Genomic DNA, 18,984 nt, shown 5'->3' with positions numbered 1-18,984 from the left:
AGCAGTTGCGTTCATAGCCTCTTTCGTAAAATGACGACACAGCCTCAGATTTAAGTATGATGTTTCTAAAGCGCCTGCCCTGTGCACCCACCGTGACGGTAGTTGTGTTTGTGTGCGGTGTAAGTTCCAGCAGACAGGCCTTGACTATCAGAAGCGACTTTAACACTATTATCACTAGCAAGCTGCTAACATCATTCAGGGCTGGAGCAATAAAGCAAGCCGGGGACTCCGGGCTGAGTGTGTGTGTGTGTGTGTGTGTGTGTGTGTGTCTGGGGTGGGGAGGTGGATTCTTCGAGCACAGGTGGGCTCCCAGTGGACTGCAAGCTCTTGGCCTGGCATGAGTAGTAGACACACAGACAGAAGACAGATACCAAGCTTGGGGCTGTAGATACATTGGTCGGAAAAGTGTGGGGAAGAATCAGGAGTTAGGGGGACTCTTTCTTCAGAGACAAGGAGAGAAAAACCAGCGGATCGTGGGAACTAATTAATCAGTCAGTCATCAGCCCTTTATTTGAAATAGAAGTGCCTCCAAGAGCCAGGGCGCCCAGGCCCAGGTGGTCCTAGGATCCGGGGATCTTAGGATCTCCTGCCCCCCAGCAGATGGCCAGAACTGCTCTGAGGTGCTGGATGTGGCCTGAGCTCCGCGCCCCCCACCGGTATGTACACCCTCCCCGCCGACCCTGGGGAATGAGGACTCGGGGCCGCCCCAGCGTTTGCTGAGGAAGCACATCTTGAAGGCACCACCTTGGGAGCAAACAATAACCAAATTTGGAGAGAAAGCGCTGGAAGGCTGAGGGTTAAAGCCAGGAAAGGAGGTTGGAGAGACTCCCGGAGCCTAGTGAGGAAGCCAGGTGCAGCCTCGGCCTGTTGTTCTGACTCAGTATCTGGAGCTCGCGGTGGGGATGCCCAGGTCTCCTGCCTGTTCTCTCTTCCACGTTGTTAGAGAGCCAGAGGGCTCAGATGGACTTGGTGGCCCTGAGAGCCCAGTGTCTGTGCGAAGCTCCCAGCCCCAGCGCTGGGAAGAGGGCCTCTGTAGGGGAGGTTCTGTCTCTGTGCACTGAGCTGTAACACCCAAGTTGGGGGCACCCAGGCTACCTCCCCGGCCCCAGCCATGGACCTAGAGGAGGCCACGTGTTACGTTGTGTTGCTGTGTAACTGTAGGGCTGTGGGTTTGGTGGAAAGCTCGTGGGCTTTTGAGGCAACCAAACCCAGCTTCGCATCTAGGCTTTCCCTCTTCCTCTGTGATCTGGCCACACTCACCTCTTATGGTGATCATGACGGAGCAGTGAAATGAGTGCAAAGACCCTAGCACGCTGGGTCTTATTAAATGTTCGTTCCCTCGCTTCTCTTCCTTTCCTTACCCCCATCCTGTGCATGTTTGAAGACTGATGTGAACACACCTACAGCCTTACTTCTGAGGGGAGAAAAGGCAAATATAGGAGGGAGAGGGGCCTGACGTCCAGGCCAGTGCCCCCCGCTGACTCCTGTCACTTCCGATGGCAACTCACCCCTGAGTTAAGTCTTCAGCCTGAGACGGAGGGTCACACTATCCATCCCTCCTCTGACCTTGGACTCAGTTCATGTTCTGCCTCTCGCCCTGCCCTTCGCCCCCGCCTCCTGCCGAGCCCCCTCAAAGGCTCAGGGTCTTTCCCTTCCACTCTACGGCCACCCCCAGCCGGACGTGGGAAGGCAGAGGAAGGTAGAGGCAGGGAAGAGAGGGTGTAGCAGCTGAGCACAAAGCAGAGGGGAAAGAAGGACCCAGCTTAGAGCTGCAGGAGGGACCTGGAACGATGGCGGGGACTTGCTGAACGTGTGAGTGAGGCCGTCACCCGCCCCGGGCCCTCTTCAGCGTGCACTCAGTGTGGGTACTGTCGATAAAGCACGTGACACTGGCAAGTCCTCCCCCACTTAATGCCTTCCCCACAGAGGCCATGGAGAGAGGACAAGAGAGTGACCCGTGGGCCTTTAAAGTCAGAACTCAGAACTTCTGGAAGAGGGGGAGGAAGAAGATGGGGAGAAGTCCAGGCCCTGGGGACTTAGCATGACACAGTTGTCCCCTGCAGGCCAAGGCTGGCTCCCCAGATACAGGTGGGCACACAATTCCCCTAAACCCCAGCTCAGGAAAAAGCCTGTGAAGGCTCTTGGTAACAGGGCACAGTGGAAAGAGGACAGGCTTTCAAGCCAGACAGGCAGGAGTATGAATTGAGGCCCTTCCACTAGCTGGGCAATCACTTTATTTCTTTGAAAAAGGAGATAATACCCATTTTCCATGGTTGAGAAAACTAAATGAGATAACTTATGTAAAGAGCCATGCCTGATACACAATCACACTCAAGAAGTGTGAACTTTCTAGAACAGCAGACCACGAGCAAGTTTTTGAGGCCAAGGCCCAACATCTGTGAAAGTTATTTAGAGGTGGATGGCTCATCTGTTGTTCTGATCTGTAATACCTCCTGATTCTCCCATCATTTGACCCTAAGAATACATTGACTAATACTGTTACTTACCTGTTCTGTGTGTATGTGTGTGTGTCGAATCTACATGGTGTATATCTCTGATGTAAATTGTTTAAGAATAGAGATCATACATGATACCTCTTCTCTGGGCCCCAAAGCATTGCTTCCCAAATGGGTACCTTTACAGGATGTTGTAGGTGTCGCTCCCAAGAAAGGGTATCCTGATGAAACAGATTTGGGAAAATCTGGTTATACGAAGTTTAGCTTATTTCTTTACCCTTAGTATACTAGGGGCGCATCGTGAATTTGCAAGAGGGGGCGTGGCTTGAAGCTCTTCCCAAATATTTGATCACTCTGAGTCACTCTTGTTTTCATTGTTGCTCTGAGAGCAAGTCTGAGACTGTAGTTCTTGGAGAACCCCACTCTGTGGCAACATTATATTAGGCATATAGTAGCTGTTCAGTCTTAGAAAAGGTATGAAAAAGGGCAGTTCTCAATATCAGTGATGTTCTCATATCCAGTGCAGGGGAGACAACTAATTTGTTGATTGTTTAATTGGAAAAGTTGATTGAAGAAAGAAACAACCATTAAAAAGGTACATTTTATTTTTTTAATTTATTTTATTGAAGTAGAGTTGATTTACAATGTTGTGTTAATTTCTGCTGTACAGCAGACTGACTCAGTTATACATATATATGTTTACATTCGTTTTCATATTCTTTTCCATTATGGTTTATCGCAGGATATTGAATATAGTTCCCTGTGCTGTACAGTACGACCTTGTTGTTTATCCATCCTATATGTACTAGTTTACATCTGCTAACCCCAAACTCCCAGTCCTTCCCTCCCACACCCCCATCCCCCTTGGCAACCACAAGTCTGTTCTCTGCATCTGTGAGTCTGTTTCTGTTTCATAGATATATTCATTTGCATCATATTTGAGATTCCACATACAAGTGATATCATATGGTATTTGTCTTTCTCTTTCTGACTTACTTCACTTAGTATGATAATTTCTAGGTCCATCCATGTTGCTGCAAATGGCATTATTTCGGCCTTTTTATGGCTGAGTAGTATTCCATTGTGTGTGTGTGTGTACCACATCTTCTTTATCCATTAATCTGCCGATGGACGTTTAGGTTGTGTCTGTGTCTTGGCTATTGTGAATAGTGCTGCTATGAACATAGGGGTACATGTAAGATACATTTTATTTTGATTTAAAAGACATACATAATACATTTGCTAATGTTTTGCTATAAGGACACGGTCATTTTCTGATTAAAGTTTGTCATTTTACTTGCACAAACTTCTCCTATAAAATCTATACATTTCATCTTTATTTAAAATGGAATAAGAACTTTGGCTTTGGGGAAGTAATCTGTCTGCAGGATATTTCTAGACTTTTATTGTGTATCCCAGTCTCTTATACTTGTCTCACCTGTAAGCAAATTTTTAAGCAAATTTGAGTCTGGAGTCTTCCCAAAGCACTCCGCTTAGTTTTCTTAGCTACAACTCTTGCTTTTTGCACTCATATTTTATTGGTTTACAGAATAAAGTTACATGATTACAGTAACACGTATAACGGGCATAAACTAGTCAACACAAACACTGCTGACTTTCTGACAAGCACATAAATTGGCTAATGAACATTCTACAGAGTAATCTGTTCATCTCGAGCCGTCAGGATACTGTGGACGGCAGTTCTAACGGTTGACAGCAGGAGAGCGTGGTATAATCTGTAGACTTGTTTAATAGAGATCGGTTATTAGAACTTCTGTCGTAGATGCTGGTTTTCCTGTTTTCTTCTTTCCCTCAGGCAGAAGTTAGTATTCTTTGATTCCTTTTGCCCTGTGTCAGAGGCTCCTTGTCATTTCCACTGTTTGGGGCACTAGCAGCTATAGACATGTATTCAGATGACGGCGTGCTCCTGAGGTGGAGGCTAAACCCCGGAGCCTTTTTGCTGTTAGGCTGCGGTGAGACTGGAATGGTTTCATCCATCAGTTCCTTGCTTCTGGGTCCCTGAAGAATCCAGTGAGATTTTCTTGCTACTGCATTTTGGCTGAAAGCAGCTAAACTCCTGCTGGAAGCAGTCATTCCATTACAAATCCAGATAGGGTGAGAAACCCTGGCAGAGGGTCCTCTCGGTGGAGGAGAGAGGGAGGGGCGCAGCTCCGCCCCCGCTTCTGCCCTCATCTCCTCTTGTCCAGATCCCAGCCTCGCCCTGTCCTGCCTGGGTGATTCTGCCTATTTCCGTCAAAAATGTGCCTGTTCTCTGTGCTGCTGTTACCCAAGCACAGGAGCAAGTTTACAGAGTGTTTTCTGAGGGTGGGGGGAGCCTAGAGAAGAAACCAAGCCCCAGCGGCCCTGCCACCATCAGAGGAGCCCCTCCTCCCTTAGCTACTTCTGTGCGCCGGGGTGCGGGCCAAGCATCTTCCTGCATCATCTCGTTTCACCTGCCCAGCCGGCGGGTGAAATGATCCTCATTTTACCAATAACAAAACTAGGCTCCATGAAGGTAACGCATTCCCCAAGGTCCCGCAGGATTTGAACCCAGGTCTGTGTGGCTTGAGCCTCTAATGTCTCACCCACTAGGCTGTTACTGCCTCTGCATTGACGCAAGAAACCACAGCATCTCTCAGTTCCCATGCAAAGTCTAGGTAAAGCAAAGGGGGACCCCGACCCTCAGCTGAGGCCCAGAGCCCCGTCCTGGGACAGCCGCAGGATTTTGATAGCCGGGCCCTAGTTTTAGATACAGTGAGGCTGTCTTACTATCTCATCCCTCCTCTTCCTTCCGTATCCATCACATCCACAAGCCCGGCACGCATCCAGCCAGGGTCACAGTTGCACTCTGCTTGCAGCCATCTCACCCCTGCCCCCACAGAGCTGAGGACCTTGCTCCAGGGCCCTCGTATAAACTCGGCTATAGCCACAAAAGCTGAGTGCACAAAAACACCAGGGGCCTTCTCTGTTTGATTCTTTTGGTATTGAAATGTAACTTACATGCCATAAAATTCACTCTTTTTAACTGTACAATTCAGAGGTTTCAAGTATATTTACAAAGCTCTGCGATCATTACCACTATCTCATTCCAGACTATTTCATCACCCTGGAAAGAAACCCGGTACCCATTAGCCGTCACTCCCCTGCCTCTAGAAGCCAGCGATCTACTTTCTGTCTAGATGGGTTTGCCTGTTTTGGATAATTCACATGAATGAAATCGTACGATATGGAGTCTTTTGTGACTGACTTCTTTCATTTAGCGTGATGTGTTCAGGGTTCATCCATATCGTACCATATAGCAGTGCTTCGTTCCTGTGTATGACTGAACAGTCTCCCATTGTGTAGACAGACCACATTTTGTTTATCCGTTCATCAGTTTATGGACATTTGGGTTGTTTCAACTTTGGGGCCTTGAGTGATACTGCTACACACGTTCGTGTACACCCCACGATTCTGAGCCCGTCCTTATCTTTGAGATTCCTTGTCAGATTGCCAGCTATCCTCACCCACAGGGCTAGAGCCTCACATGCTGGGTTGATCCCTGCTGGAAGAAACAGGGTTGTCGCGCACCCGGGTACAGTGTGTGCCCTGCACAAGGGCTCCCAGCCAAGGAAGGCTTGTGGAGGTGAGATCCGGTTGGTTGCCTCTGAGCCTTGGCGTTGCTTTCAGTCACTCAGCGAACATTCTTGCCCCCTTCCCTGTGCCTAGCATTGTATTAAGCTCTGAAGGAAGCCTGCATCCATCCCTGTCAGAGGCCCATGTACGGGCTTCCTCGACAGCTGACTTAGAACAGTGGTGGCTCTTACAACAGAGAGAGACAGTCTATGGAAAGGGCATGGTACTCGGAGGCAGGATCTAGATTTGAGTCTTGCTGCCCCCTCTGCGTAGCCAGCAGACCTGCGGTGAGTTGCTTGACCTCATGAAGCCTCAGTTTCCTCTGCTGTATAATGGGAATCACGATACCCAGCTAGAATAAGATGATGGATGTGAAGGTACTTCGTCCTGATACAGACACAGCTGCTGCTACAAATACCCCCCGTCTCCCTCCAGGAATCCCCACCATCTGCCCTGCCTTGGAAATCGCTGAGAGAAACCTTGACGCTTCTAGGGAATCTGTGGAGGAAAGTAGGAAACCTTGAAAAAGCAAGAAAATGGCCTAGGGAGACTGAACCATTCTTGTTCCAGAATATTTTGTCTGCTACTTTTTCCTTTAACTTCATCCCCTTATCTGAAATCTCACTCAGCAGAGACCCACTTAAAATGATCCAATCCTTGTCAAAATACCTACAGCGAGGCCCTGAGGCCATCACTCCTTCACAGCTTAGGTACGAATTCATCCAAAAGCTTGGTTTTCTACACCCACTCAGCTAAGATCACTTTCATGGGAAGAGTGCCAGTGCCTATTATTGGTAGAAGATGAAGATTAGAACATTTTTAAACACAGCATTTTGAGGAGGTAAGCCAGACTGGGGTGCCAGAGGAAAGGTTCCTAGCAATTGTTTTCAACCTCTTCTAGGTCCTTGACCCTTTTGAGAATCTGATGAAAGCTTTATCTCCATCATCATGAACATAGTTGCAGGGCATTTGACCGTGAAGCCCTAGAGGCCAGAGGCCTCCGGTTCAGGAAGCTGACTGTAGGATAACACGAAGCCCCGGGCATTTGTGAGAGGGGTGCTGGGAAGAGTCAACAAGGCACCAAAAAGGGAGAAGCTGACGAAGTCTGTGCTCTCCAGTCTCAGCGTTTACCCAGGTCTAGTTCTGTTCCCTGAAAGTAGAGGAAGATCTCTTGTTTGTTCTTCCTGAATCCAGGGGGGCTTCTCTCCACCAGAACACAGATCTTTAACTAAACTGTCCACTAAAACCTAAGCTTCAGGTAGGAGACATGATTTCGGCACTCAAAGGGCTGATAAATTAATCGGGGGAATAAATCATACACATACTACGAGCGGTCAACCCGTGATGTGATCCAGTGCTGTTACACAAACACACACGCAAGGGGCTGGGGAGCAGATGACTCGATAGAGGTGAGGGGGCTTGCCCATCTTGCTGGTCAGACACATCCAGCATAGTGTGTCCAGGGCTGAGCATCAGATATCAAAAGGTCCTTCGACGAGCCGTGTCCAGAGAAGGGCAGCCAGGATGGGGAAATGTCTGTTCAAATGACTCCGACAGGAAACGTGTCACATGATGAATGGTTAAAGGCTGGGGATGTTTGGTCTGTAGAAAAGATTAGTTCCTTTAGGGCAGCGTGGTACAGTAGAAGGAATAAGGCTTTGGAGGCAGGCAGACCTGAGATTGAGCCCTGCTCCATTGTTTACTGACTATATGACCTTGAGCGAGTCAATTAATTTCTCTGATGTCAATTTCCTCTTCATAAAATGGAGATAATAATACCTACCTGTGGTGAATATCAACAATACGTTAAAAAGCGCAGTAGCTGACAGGTGGAATGGATGTGGTTAAAGACACGGGGGTGTGGGTCCCAGCTCTGCCATGTACCTGCCATATAACCTGGGGCCAGCGTTCAATGCCTCTGGGCTCAGTTTTCTCATGTGTAGAAGGTACCCCCTCCCCGTCCCCCTTCCCCCACAAATATGCTTGAAACCATCAGTTGTGGGGATAGCACCGTTAATACGTAGGCAGCCTGATACAAGCTAGAATTCCCCCACCCTCTCCTACCCATCTTCACACCCACAAACACACACAGAGGGAATGGTGACAAGTACCAGTTACCCCCTAGGGTCCTATGATCATTCAACGAAGACATACTGAACGCTCGGCATGGGCCAGGCGTTTTCCTCGGCACCAATGAGGTGGGGATGAAAAGACAGGTGTGGACCCTTTTCTCAAACATTGCAGCCTGTCTGGTTGGGGTGAAAAACAACAGATCATCCTTGTAGTGTGTGGAATCCTGGGTAGGGTGAGGGCTCAGAGCTCATGGGGGGGACCTAAGGGGTTGGGAGCAGGTTAAGAAGGACCAATCTTGCTCTCATGAGAAGGATGGATTGAAGAAGCCAGAGGGAGGGAGAGTGGTTTTGTAATTGCAGGAGGGTGAAGAACGAGAGGGCAGTAGATTTTTACAATGAGAAACTATGCGGCAATGAACATGCCTGTGATTGTTACATAGAACAGCCATAAGTGGATCTCACACCATACTGTGGAGTGAAATACTACATGCTGTATGATTCCATTTATATAGAGTCCCAAACCAGGCAAAACTAAACCATAATGGTTAGAGATGTAACATAGATAGTAAAACTGTAAGGAAAAGCAAAAAAAGTAATTACCATAAACATCAGGTGATCTTTGGGGAGGATATCTTTGGAGGTATGTGATTGGGAGGGGGCAGAAAAGGGGCTGCTGGGGTGCTGGTAGAATTCTAGTTTTTGACCTGGCGGGTGGTCACATGGGTGTTTGTGATACTACACCAAGCTATGCATTTCAGTTCTTTGTGCTTTTCTGTGTGTGCACAGCTGTGAGTGGGGAGGGGAGTTGAAAAGAGAGAGAAATGGAAGAGTGGGACATATAAGCAAGGGCAGCTACAGCAGGAAAGGGAGGGTCCTTGGGTGACTTGTGTGCCCCTCTCCACCCCAAACTGCTCTAGCATCTCTGAAGTCAGGGTGTGCCTCGCATTTTCGATGTGATGAAATGTGGTTGCTTCAGGACCCCTCACCATCCTGGCTGCCTCCCTCCGGCTGGTCTCTGGCCTTTGTAGAGCAGCGGCCACGCTGTCAAGCTGTGGCCGCTGCAGATCACGTGCCCACAGTTGGTCAGGAGCGAGAAGGGAGGGAGGGTGTGGTTGACCCCAGTGTAGGAAAGTGGGAAAGCCAGCTCCAGCGGGCCCCTGCTCCAGCGGCAGCTCCGACTCACACCTGCAGGCTGCTGCTTCCCACGTGCTGTGTCCCTCCGGGACGTGGCTGGCCTCCTGCGGGTCTTCCTGGGCTAGGAGGTGGGTGCACCATCTTGGGTGGGCTTCGAGTGAAAGACGTGGCCAGGGGCCCATGGGCCAGCCTGGCTGAGCTGCTTTCAGACCCGGGACCCTAGGGGGAACCCATAGTTCAAACTGAGAGATGCCTTCAGCTCCACTTTAGCCCAGAAGAGACTTGGGTTCCAGGGCCAAAAGGGAGGTGTCAGGGAAAGAGTTTGGTCAGACGTCAGAGGAGTTTCCCGATGCCAACTGTGGTGTCGTGAAATGCCTACTCAGTATAAATCCTGCAGTTCCCTTCCCCAGAGACTAAATATTCAACGATACCGTGTCTGGGAGGCTTCACCATGCGGTGCGGAGTGAGTCAGTGCAGCACGTGTGCTTTGCCTGCATCATTCATTCAATCACCCCCGAAGTCCAGGGAGGAGTCACCATCTTCTTATTTCTCTTTTAAGCCCAGGAAACTGAGGATGGCGTACATCAAACAATAAATCGTCAGGGTCACACGGCTGGCTAAGCGGTGGGTGCAGGACGCGACCTCTGCAAAGGCCATGCTCTTAACCACCAGGCAGCACTGCCCAGCCCCCTGAGGCTCCCCGCTGGCCCTGAAAAGGAGCTGTAATTTTCTGGTCCATTCTCTGTCTCTCCTAGAGGGCTGCTGTCTGTGCCCTTCCCTCCCAACTCCAGAGGAGCTCCTCCAAATTGTGACCAGAGAGCAGCTGCCGCAGCCTGATGGCTCACCACCATCTCGCTGGATTCCTCTCCCCGCCCCTGGCCTCGAGCCCTTCCGATCGTGCTAAAAGTAGCACTGACCAAATCGAGGGCTGTCCAGCGGCCAGGACTATTTTGACTCTGTCCTCAGGAATCATCTGGTGTGAGGCGTAGACAAGCTGGAGGCATGGACGAGCTGGACTGCTCCCATGAGCACCCAGACGTGGTGCCAGGAACGTTCTGGCGACACACCTGTCCCCAAGGCCGTGCCAGATGCAGCCACTCACCCCATGGCCTCCACCGCATGCCTCGCGAGACACTGGTCCCAGGAGCGATGGGTGGTGGGACTTGCCGCCCAGGAGGATAAGGGCTTCGTATCCCTACCATAAGAGAACAACCAGCCAGTTTCAGGGACCCTGCCTCTCCTCCCTCTCCATTAATTGGGAGCACCTTAATCTGTGGATTGATGACATCCACTCAGAATGGCAGCCCGCACGCGAAGCCTCCTTAGAGACAGCAGCAAATGTTATCTGGGTGACGCTGAAGCATTTCCTTCTCTGGAGGTTTCTAATGATGGACGAGATTTGCATCTGACTTGACTCTAAGTCCCAGTGCAAGGCCCCTGTCTGGAAGGCCCAGGTCCTCCTTTACTGGGATGGCTTGGCCATTCTTCAAACTCCAGTTGAGGTCCCTCCTCCCTAGGGAAGGCTCCCCTGACTTCTCTTACCACCCGATGGGTACTTACACACTACGTTTTCTTTTTTTTTTTTTGCCTCCAGAATCTGAGCTCTTTACTAAAACAGTTTACAGACTGCAGTGCTGAAGACACACTACCTCTTAATAGAGGCTTTTTCCTTTGCCTGTAGCCTTTCCCTCTAAGCTGCGAGCTCTATGGCCGGGTATCGTTCACTTGCGGGCACCTCCGAGGTAGCAGCTTCCCAGCATTTGTGGTTGATGAACCGGCGCAGTCGGCAAGGCTCAGGGAACAAGTCAGCCATCTCCTTCTTGTGCTGGTTCACTCATCTGTTTCATACACGAACACTGAATATCCACTCTGCCTGTTACTGGTCTGGACACTGGAGATGCAATGTCTAATAAGACTGGGTCCCTGCCTGAGAGCAACTCCCAGGATAGGGGGAGATATCTATCACCATATAGCGGGCTAAAGGCAGTTATTCAAGTGCAGCAGTGACTAACTTTGCCCCGGGGAGCTGGGGGGAAAGGCCTCTCAGAGGACTTGACCTGTGAAAGGTCTTTGCAGAAGCTCAGAAACGTACACGGTGGAAAAGTGGGAGAAAGCTTTCCAGCAGAGGGAACAGCATGTGCAAAAGCATGGAGGTTTGAAGGGCCTCGTGGGGCCCAGGAAGGCCGAAAGGTTACTATATTTTTGCTGTGTTCTCAGACCGGTTGCCACGGATGACAGGGAGGCTGCTCGGCTCCTGTCAGGGCCGCTGAGCTTGGAGCTCCACGGGGCAGGGGAGGAGGGCTTGGCCACCACCCCTCCCCAGAGGGTGTCAGATGCACGGAGCCCCTGGGAGGCTACAGTCTCCTCCCCATCTCCCTGGGCTCCTTCCCAGTTAGATGAAATTGGCTCCTGTGACACCAACGTGCTTTCCTTCTTGTTAGAATCTTAATATTATATGGATCACGAGTCCCGGCTGCCCTGGTGTTGTGGTCAGGGTCAGAGGTGTGAATTAAAACGACACAGGACCCTGATTGCTTCAGTCGCGGGACATTGAGGACCCCGATTGCTTCAGTCGAGGGACATCGAGGACACCGAAGAGGTTCCTTTCCTTTGTCACTGATAATGAGAGTTCTATGGAGGCTGTTGATCTCTAGCTCATCCCTTAGAGAGCTTTAAGCACCTTGCCAACATTGTCCAACAATAGTATGAAGAGCGATCTCTTATTGAGCACTTTACAAGAATAATTTCTTTTAATCATTAGATGACTTTATCATGTGGGGTTAAGTGATGTGCCTGAGATCTCACAGCTCTTCGTGATAGAGCCAGAATCTGAGCCCCGGTCTTCAGGACTTTGGAAAGCCCAAGCACCACTATCTCAATAAGGGGATGATTACCACCTCGATAAGGGGATGATTCTGACCTGAGGACGGCTTGGCCCTCTACCCTGAGAGCTCCCGAACCTCCCCTAGCTGCCAGGGCAAGGCTCTGACCCGTTCAGACGCTCATCACACCTATATTGCAAGCCTGCTGGGTGCCGGGTGTTATGTAGAAGCCTGGAAAAGACACACAGACACATAGACCCAGACATCGTGGGGCTCACCACCCAGTGGGATCCAGAAGGTCCCCCAACCCTCTGCCACCCCAAACTTTCCCAGTCTTTAATGTGACCTATTCAGCCTCCCCAGCGCTTTGGCCAACACCCACTTCTCCTAAGCTTCTCCGGTGCTTGTTACCCAAACCCCAGCACCCACCGCCTTGTTTCTGCTTTCTTTTGCTCAGCAGCCATTTGTACTTCAGGTACATGTGGTGGGTGCTGGGGATACGTTAATAAGAGCTGGTCTCTGCCCTCATGAAACATGATCCGAGAGAGACAAACGTGTAGTCAGTGCAGGACTGAAGCCCCTGCCCCACGTCCTCACTCACCCCCACAAAGACACCGACTCCGTCTCACAAAGTGGAAGCGTGAAGTGATGCGGGGACCCCGGACCAACGTCAGAACTGAGTTCCGAGCTGATGCCGCCATCTGGGGGACAGTGGAGATAGTCCTTCAGTTTCTTCACCTAACCTGCCTCTTACCAAGTTTTACCGATATGCTTTATTAAGTGAAATTAAGTGCATGAAAGCATTTCATAGGCTACAGAGTATTCCACGAGTCGTAGTTACCGTTGAATTTACCTTCTGTCTCCCGGGATGCCTGCATGAATTGCACACGTAGTAGATACTCAGTAAATGTCAGTTAGTTTAAATTAAATGGATTCGTTCCCCCGTTTACCACCTTCTGAGAGTCCTGTGGGCTTTCGAGGCCATTGTCCATCCTAATATAGATAATGCCTGACCTGCCTGTTTGGGGGTGGACCAGGTGAGGATGTGACACTCCTTTGGAAGCGATCAGTATTGAACTGTAACGACCCTTGGGAAACCACTTGGTCCTCCACCATGGGGGGCTGGGCTCAGGGCAGGTAGCCCTCCTCGGCCACACAGCAGCCTCCCTCCAAGCCCTTGGCCATTCTTTCTGGGGAACATTACACTTTCCCCAAACCCCTGGGGCTACCTGGCCTGCGATGCTGCCTGTGTCGTGGGCAGGGTCTCTAGGGGGACCAGGCCACCACGTGCCCACCCCTCACTAGCCCTTCACCTCTCATTTCAGCACCCCTACCCCACGGAGGATGAGAAGAGGCAGATCGCGGCCCAGACAAACCTCACCCTCCTGCAAGTGAATAACTGGTGAGTTAGTATCGCCTGCCCAGAGGCTCTCAGACCCAGGGGCCACTTGCTGGGCAGGGGAATGCACAGCAGGGGAAAGAGGCTAGAGTGCCCAGCCTGGCCTCAGTCTCAACCTGGCGACCATGCCAGCCATCGCCTGTGGGCTGGAGGCAGATATCCGGAATCAACACCTATGGCTTCATCTGCAGCTTCTCAGCGCCCTCTCCTGGGAAACTGTGTCAGGAACATCACTGGGAGCTTCTTGCCTTCTTGCAGAAAACCCAGCCCCACCTGCACTACGGACACACAGGGGTGCCTGCATCCCACGACCCGAGGCCACCGGTGGTCATCTGGTCTACTCACCACCCATGTAAAAAGAGCTCAGGCTGAAACACTCTTCAGGGCTGGGAGCAGGAAGAATAGGGAGGAGCTGGCAGTCCTCACCCCACAGGGCTCCCGTGCCCCCTCCTCTGTGGCCGCCCGGGGTGTCATAGAAACCTCAGAGGGCAAGTTCTGGCTGGATGGGAGCAGACCCTTGGCCCTCTGGAGAGAGGTCAGGTCGGAGGTTAGTGCCTTTGACTGGGGGGCTCTTCCTTCCTCTGTTCAGTCCTGACCGGTCTGGAGCAGAGATTCCTGACCCTTCTCACGCATTCGTCCCACGCTGGTTTGTGGTCACCAAGCCCCCTGGTGACGTCACGAGCTCCTCGGTGCCCAGACCCCGGTCTGTTCTGTACAAGGACCAGCTTCTCAGGATCTGGAAGCGGCTTAGCGCTCTCTGCGCACACATTCACACGCATGCGCACACACGCACACGTGCGCACACAGACACAAGCTCACGTGTGCATACACACGTGCACACACCCACACACAGACACACGTGCCTGCGCACACATGCTCCCGCCCCCTGGTGGTGACTTACCCGTCTCCGTCTTACTCCTGGGCAGGTTCATCAACGCCCGGAGGCGCATCCTGCAGCCCATGCTTGACGCCAGCAACCCCGACCCTGCCCCCAAAGCCAAGAAAATCAAGTCGCAGCACCGGCCCACCCAAAGATTCTGGCCCAACTCCATTGCTGCAGGGGTGCTGCAACAGCAGGGTGGTGCCCCGGGGACAAACCCCGATGGTAAGAGCTGGGGCTGAGGGTACTGTAGACGGGGGTGGGGGGCTGGTCGGGAGGGGCTCCTGGAGCCCCTATGGGCGCAGCTGTGCACAGAGTCAGGGGCTGATCGTCTACACGCTTGAGTGGCCGTGTCAGCTCCGTCACAATAGGTATCCCTACCCGATCCCCATCAAACGATGTATGTCAGCCTGAAAGAAGGGAATTATTATTATTATTTTTTTTTGCGTTTACTTTAACAAGCCAAAAGCAATCTCACAAAGACGAGTGGGAGTCAGCTGGTGGTCATCTGAGTCAGTGGCTTCTCAGCAGAGTCCCCCCTCCTCAGTCCCACACCCACCTGAAGTTGCTCAGCACCAGTGTCTGCACGGTTCCCCGAGAGCCAGGGCCATCTGTAAATACCGAAGCAGGCAGCTGGCTTGTGAACGGAGGCCAGGAAGAGCGTTGTTCTCCCAGCTTCTCCGTCACACCCTTCGTATACACGTTTCTAATTGCCGGTCGCCTGGTGCACAATGAATAATTCAATGAGCCACGAGCCAGACAACGTTTAATAGCTTAGCACGTGAAGCTAGCTCTGTGTGGGAAGTGGAGTGGAGGTGTACACGTGTGCAGGCCTACCTTCATGTATACGTGCACTTATATGACTGGGTACCAGTTCCGTGTGGTGGGCAATAGTCTTATGGGGTAGAGTAGAAATCAACAGATTTTGAGCTTGACCAACCAGGGAGAGAATCCCAGCTATATCATGCCTGACTGTGTCATTCTGAGCTAATGACTCAACTGTCTGAGACTGTTCCTTCCTCTTGAGGATGGGGGTGATGACACCTACTTACAGAATTCTTCGAAAGGCAACAGTGTTTGACATAGTTACACAGAAGATGCTCAGGAAGTGGTACCCAGGAGCGCTGCTGCTTGGGATGGGGCAGGGAGCGGCTGACAGGGGAACGGACAGGAGACTTCGCGCCAGGGGACTGTCCAGCGTAGGAGCTCACCACTGAAGCCACTGGCTTTCCTGGGCCTGACCCTTGCCTTCTTCTCCCACATAGGTTCCATCAACCTGGACAACCTGCAGTCCCTGTCCTCAGACAATGCCACCATGGCCATGCAGCAGGCTATGATGGCCGCACACGACGACTCACTGGATGGGACAGAAGAAGAGGATGAGGACGAGATGGAAGAGGAAGAGGAAGAGGAGCTGGAGGACGAGGCCGACGAGCTGCAGACAACGAATGTCAGCGACCTGGGCTTGGAGCACAGTGACTCCCTGGAGTAGCCGGGCAGCCCAGGTGGCACTGATCACCGAGCAGGAGTGTCGTCAGGAGGGCTTCAGGCTGGCGGGGGAGGAGACCTGGGCAGGCAGCACCGAGGAAGTTGGACCCTGGCTTCCCAAAATCAGTAGCTGGAGGAAATGCAGAGGAAACACCTTTTCCTTCCCAACCACCAAGCTTCCACCAGTACCCTGGCCCCACTTCCCTAGAGCTGCAGAGGACTTCGTTTGGCGGGGCCAGTCGAGCAGCCTGGACAGAAAGGCAGGAGTGAGATCTGGACTCACCAAATCCCTGAAGACAGATGGCACCCACGCCCCCAAACCCCCGCCACTGAAGGACTTGAGTTGTTTACAAGCCCTGCGCCGTGAGGTGGATCAGTGCTGTTCACAGAGTGAGCCTTTGCCAGGGAACAGAGTTAGGAGGAAAGGGAGAGACAAAGAGGGTCTGCGTTCCACCTCCAGAGGACTGTTAGCTCCTCTGAGAGACATTCAAGGGCAGGAGGGAGCCTCAACGTATAATCCATGGCTGGAGGAGGGGAACGGCCTGAGGCGTCACATCCGGCAGACCAGGGTGGGACCTGGACTCCTGGAGCTCCTCTCAGCCCTCCAAGGCCCTGTCTCTGGGCACAGGCAGCCGTGGACTTGGGAGAGAGGGATGGGAGCCACCGGAGCTGCCTTCTCTCTCTCCTGGAAATCAGTGGTAAGCTGGTGGGCTCGTTTATAGGAGGTAAAGCGGAGCCCCTTCACCTGGGTTGGCTCCAGGACCCAAGGAGATGGCAGAACCTGGGGTAGGAGCCATATCAAGGTGACTTTGGGGACCACAGCTATCCCCAGTGGTCACAGAACTCAGCTCCTGTAACAACAGGACAGCGGTGTCTTATCCCAGATGTTCCAGCCCTCAGGTGGAGCTCCCCAGACGTTCCGCCCCCTCCAGGGGCCATCAGAGAGGGTGGAGCCAGGTTAGCTTGGAATCTGTCCACCCTTCCTGTCCCTCACTGCTGTCGCCCTGCTCCCAGGTCGGCTCCACCAGCCTTCATCCTCTCGTCTTCACTCTGTCCTTCAGAGGAGGCAGAAGAAACATTGGAAAGAAGCATCCAGCCCAGTGGGAAGCCAGGGGTTGGAGAAGGTGCTACATCCCTCTTCTCATCAATATCCAAAGTGTGGAGGAGGTGCCCCACCCCCACCCCCGCCTCACTGTTCTACACACCATCACTTACACAGCACTGGAGGAACTGGGGCTCCACCAGGAGGAGGAGTCTTCCCACCATCTGCCCAACACACACCCACCCCAACATCCAGTCCCCCGGGGTTGGCACCCCATCCTCCCGTTCCCTCCCACCCCTATGGCTGTGAATGACGGGACTGATCACACGTGTGTTTTCCATTGAAGTTAATTTAATGGACTTGCAGCTTCATGTGTCAGTCGTGCGTTGGCCATCTCCATCAGTGGCAGGATGTGAGCGGCTGCCTGGCTCAACTCAAGGGCCCCCGCGGGGCCCCCGAAGGAGGAGCAAAAGGATGGTGGCTTTCCTGAGGTCTCCCTGAAATGAATGTATTTCTTCCCCCAAAAGAGCTGATATTTAATGTTTTAATAAGGATTTTTGAGAAACAAATAACCTTATTTATAATCTGGGTGATCCAATCATTTTTTACTCCCTTTTGATGCCATAGGTAGAGGAAAGTCTAGCTTTTCTGGCGTGAGAATTTTGCAACGTGAAGCGGGATAAAATACATTTCCTGTTCTGGTTCTTTTTCTTGTTCACATGCACACCCTTCCACTTATCACTTTTGACAGGCATCCCACCCCAGCACAAGGCACACCTGCACACATGTGCCCACACATCCTCCTCCCAGCCCCCTCCTCCTGCCTAATTAATGTTATGCAACCTCTTCTGATGTATCCACCAAACCAGTACTGAATGTGGCCGAGTTTTCAGTAAACCTTATTACCTACCATAATTCTGGCACACGATTCTCTTTTTCTGTGATTAGGGGTTAGGGGGACCCTGGACCAGAGAAAATTTGGAGACCTCAGCATACTCCTTGTTGACCTGAATACCCATGAAAGGACCAAGGAAGAAGGCTTTCTGGGTGTCCTCAGTTCACCTCTCTGGGGAGGACGACGGCCAAGTTCAGTACACTCAGCGCAGACGTGTCTGCTCCAAGACAAAGAGATGAAGGAGGGAAGACAGGAGGAGGCTCTGCACTGCCCTCTCCTGGCAGGCTGCCCCCATAGCAGGGGAGCTCTTCCACCACACTCTACCCTCAAAGCCCCTTGCTTTTCCGACCTCCATCCAAGTCGGGGCCACCACTGCCCCTCCCCCAGCCCTCACATGCCCTATCCCTCAGGTGAAAGGTCCCGGGAATCAGGAAGGAGAGGCAGTCTTGACTGCCACAGTGAATCCAGGAGCTGTGTCCAGAGCGTAGCCTGCCCTTTGAACCGCATAATTCAGCACTCTATTCCCTAGGGCGGGAAGAAAGTTAGAGGCAGCTATCTCCCCAACTAAGTGAGAGGCAGTCTTTCATGTTACTTTCAACCTAGAGGTTTCCTTATCTGGGCCCTGTACTGGGGTATCGGTTTAGAAGCAGGAGGGAGGGTTCCTCGTTCCAGTTCAAAAAGGCTGCAGAGTTCACACTTACCCGTGGACACCCTCTGGCCAGGCTGAAGATGGGAAAGGGAGTGATTCCACAGGCAAAACGGATCTCCACGCAGCATGGATAGCGGTCCCCTGGGTCACCGCCCTCCCAGAGCCCAGCCCCCAGTCACACCTGGAGATTCTGCAAACACAGCAGAGACGCCACCTCTGGGCAGTGAAAAAAGTCTCAAGAGCCACAGGACGCTGATACCTAGAACCTCACCTTTCAGAGCCAGGAAGACAGCTTTCAAAGCAGTGATTTCCAAGGAACACCGTCTTAAAAGATATGCTATCCAAAAAAATAAAATAAAATAAAAAATTCCACAGCCTAATTAGTCTAGGATGAACTGCATATTATATTTTGATAGAGGAGTTTCATAATGTGCATTAGTACATTAAAGCCTCTGAGAAGTCCTGCAGGAAAGAAGCCTGTCTCTGTTTAACATGTTCCCCAAAAGTATTTTTTTTTTTTTCAAGTAATGTC

At 51.7% G+C, this 18,984-nt stretch overlaps 1 protein-coding gene across 4 annotated transcripts in view; it reads left to right on the top strand.

Annotated features, from left to right (window-relative positions):
* Positions 1-15,870, top strand: part of PKNOX2 (PBX/knotted 1 homeobox 2) — a 73,817-nt gene extending 57,947 nt beyond the window's left edge. For all 4 annotated transcript variants that reach the window (XM_065881460.1, XM_065881459.1, XM_065881458.1 and 1 more), the window contains 3 exons: positions 13,425-13,501; positions 14,425-14,603; positions 15,644-15,870. In XM_065881460.1, the coding sequence (XP_065737532.1) occupies positions 13,425-13,501; positions 14,425-14,603; positions 15,644-15,870 (483 nt within the window). The remainder of the gene's footprint in view (positions 1-13,424; positions 13,502-14,424; positions 14,604-15,643) is intronic.
* The last annotated feature ends 3,114 nt before the right edge of the window (positions 15,871-18,984 follow it).

This window comes from Phocoena phocoena, chromosome 8, assembly GCF_963924675.1.
Source record: "Phocoena phocoena chromosome 8, mPhoPho1.1, whole genome shotgun sequence".
NCBI classification, from domain to species: Eukaryota; Metazoa; Chordata; class Mammalia; order Artiodactyla; family Phocoenidae; genus Phocoena; species Phocoena phocoena.
The sequence above is the reverse complement of the archived record's forward strand: the minus strand, read 5'-3'. Positions and strand labels throughout refer to the sequence as shown.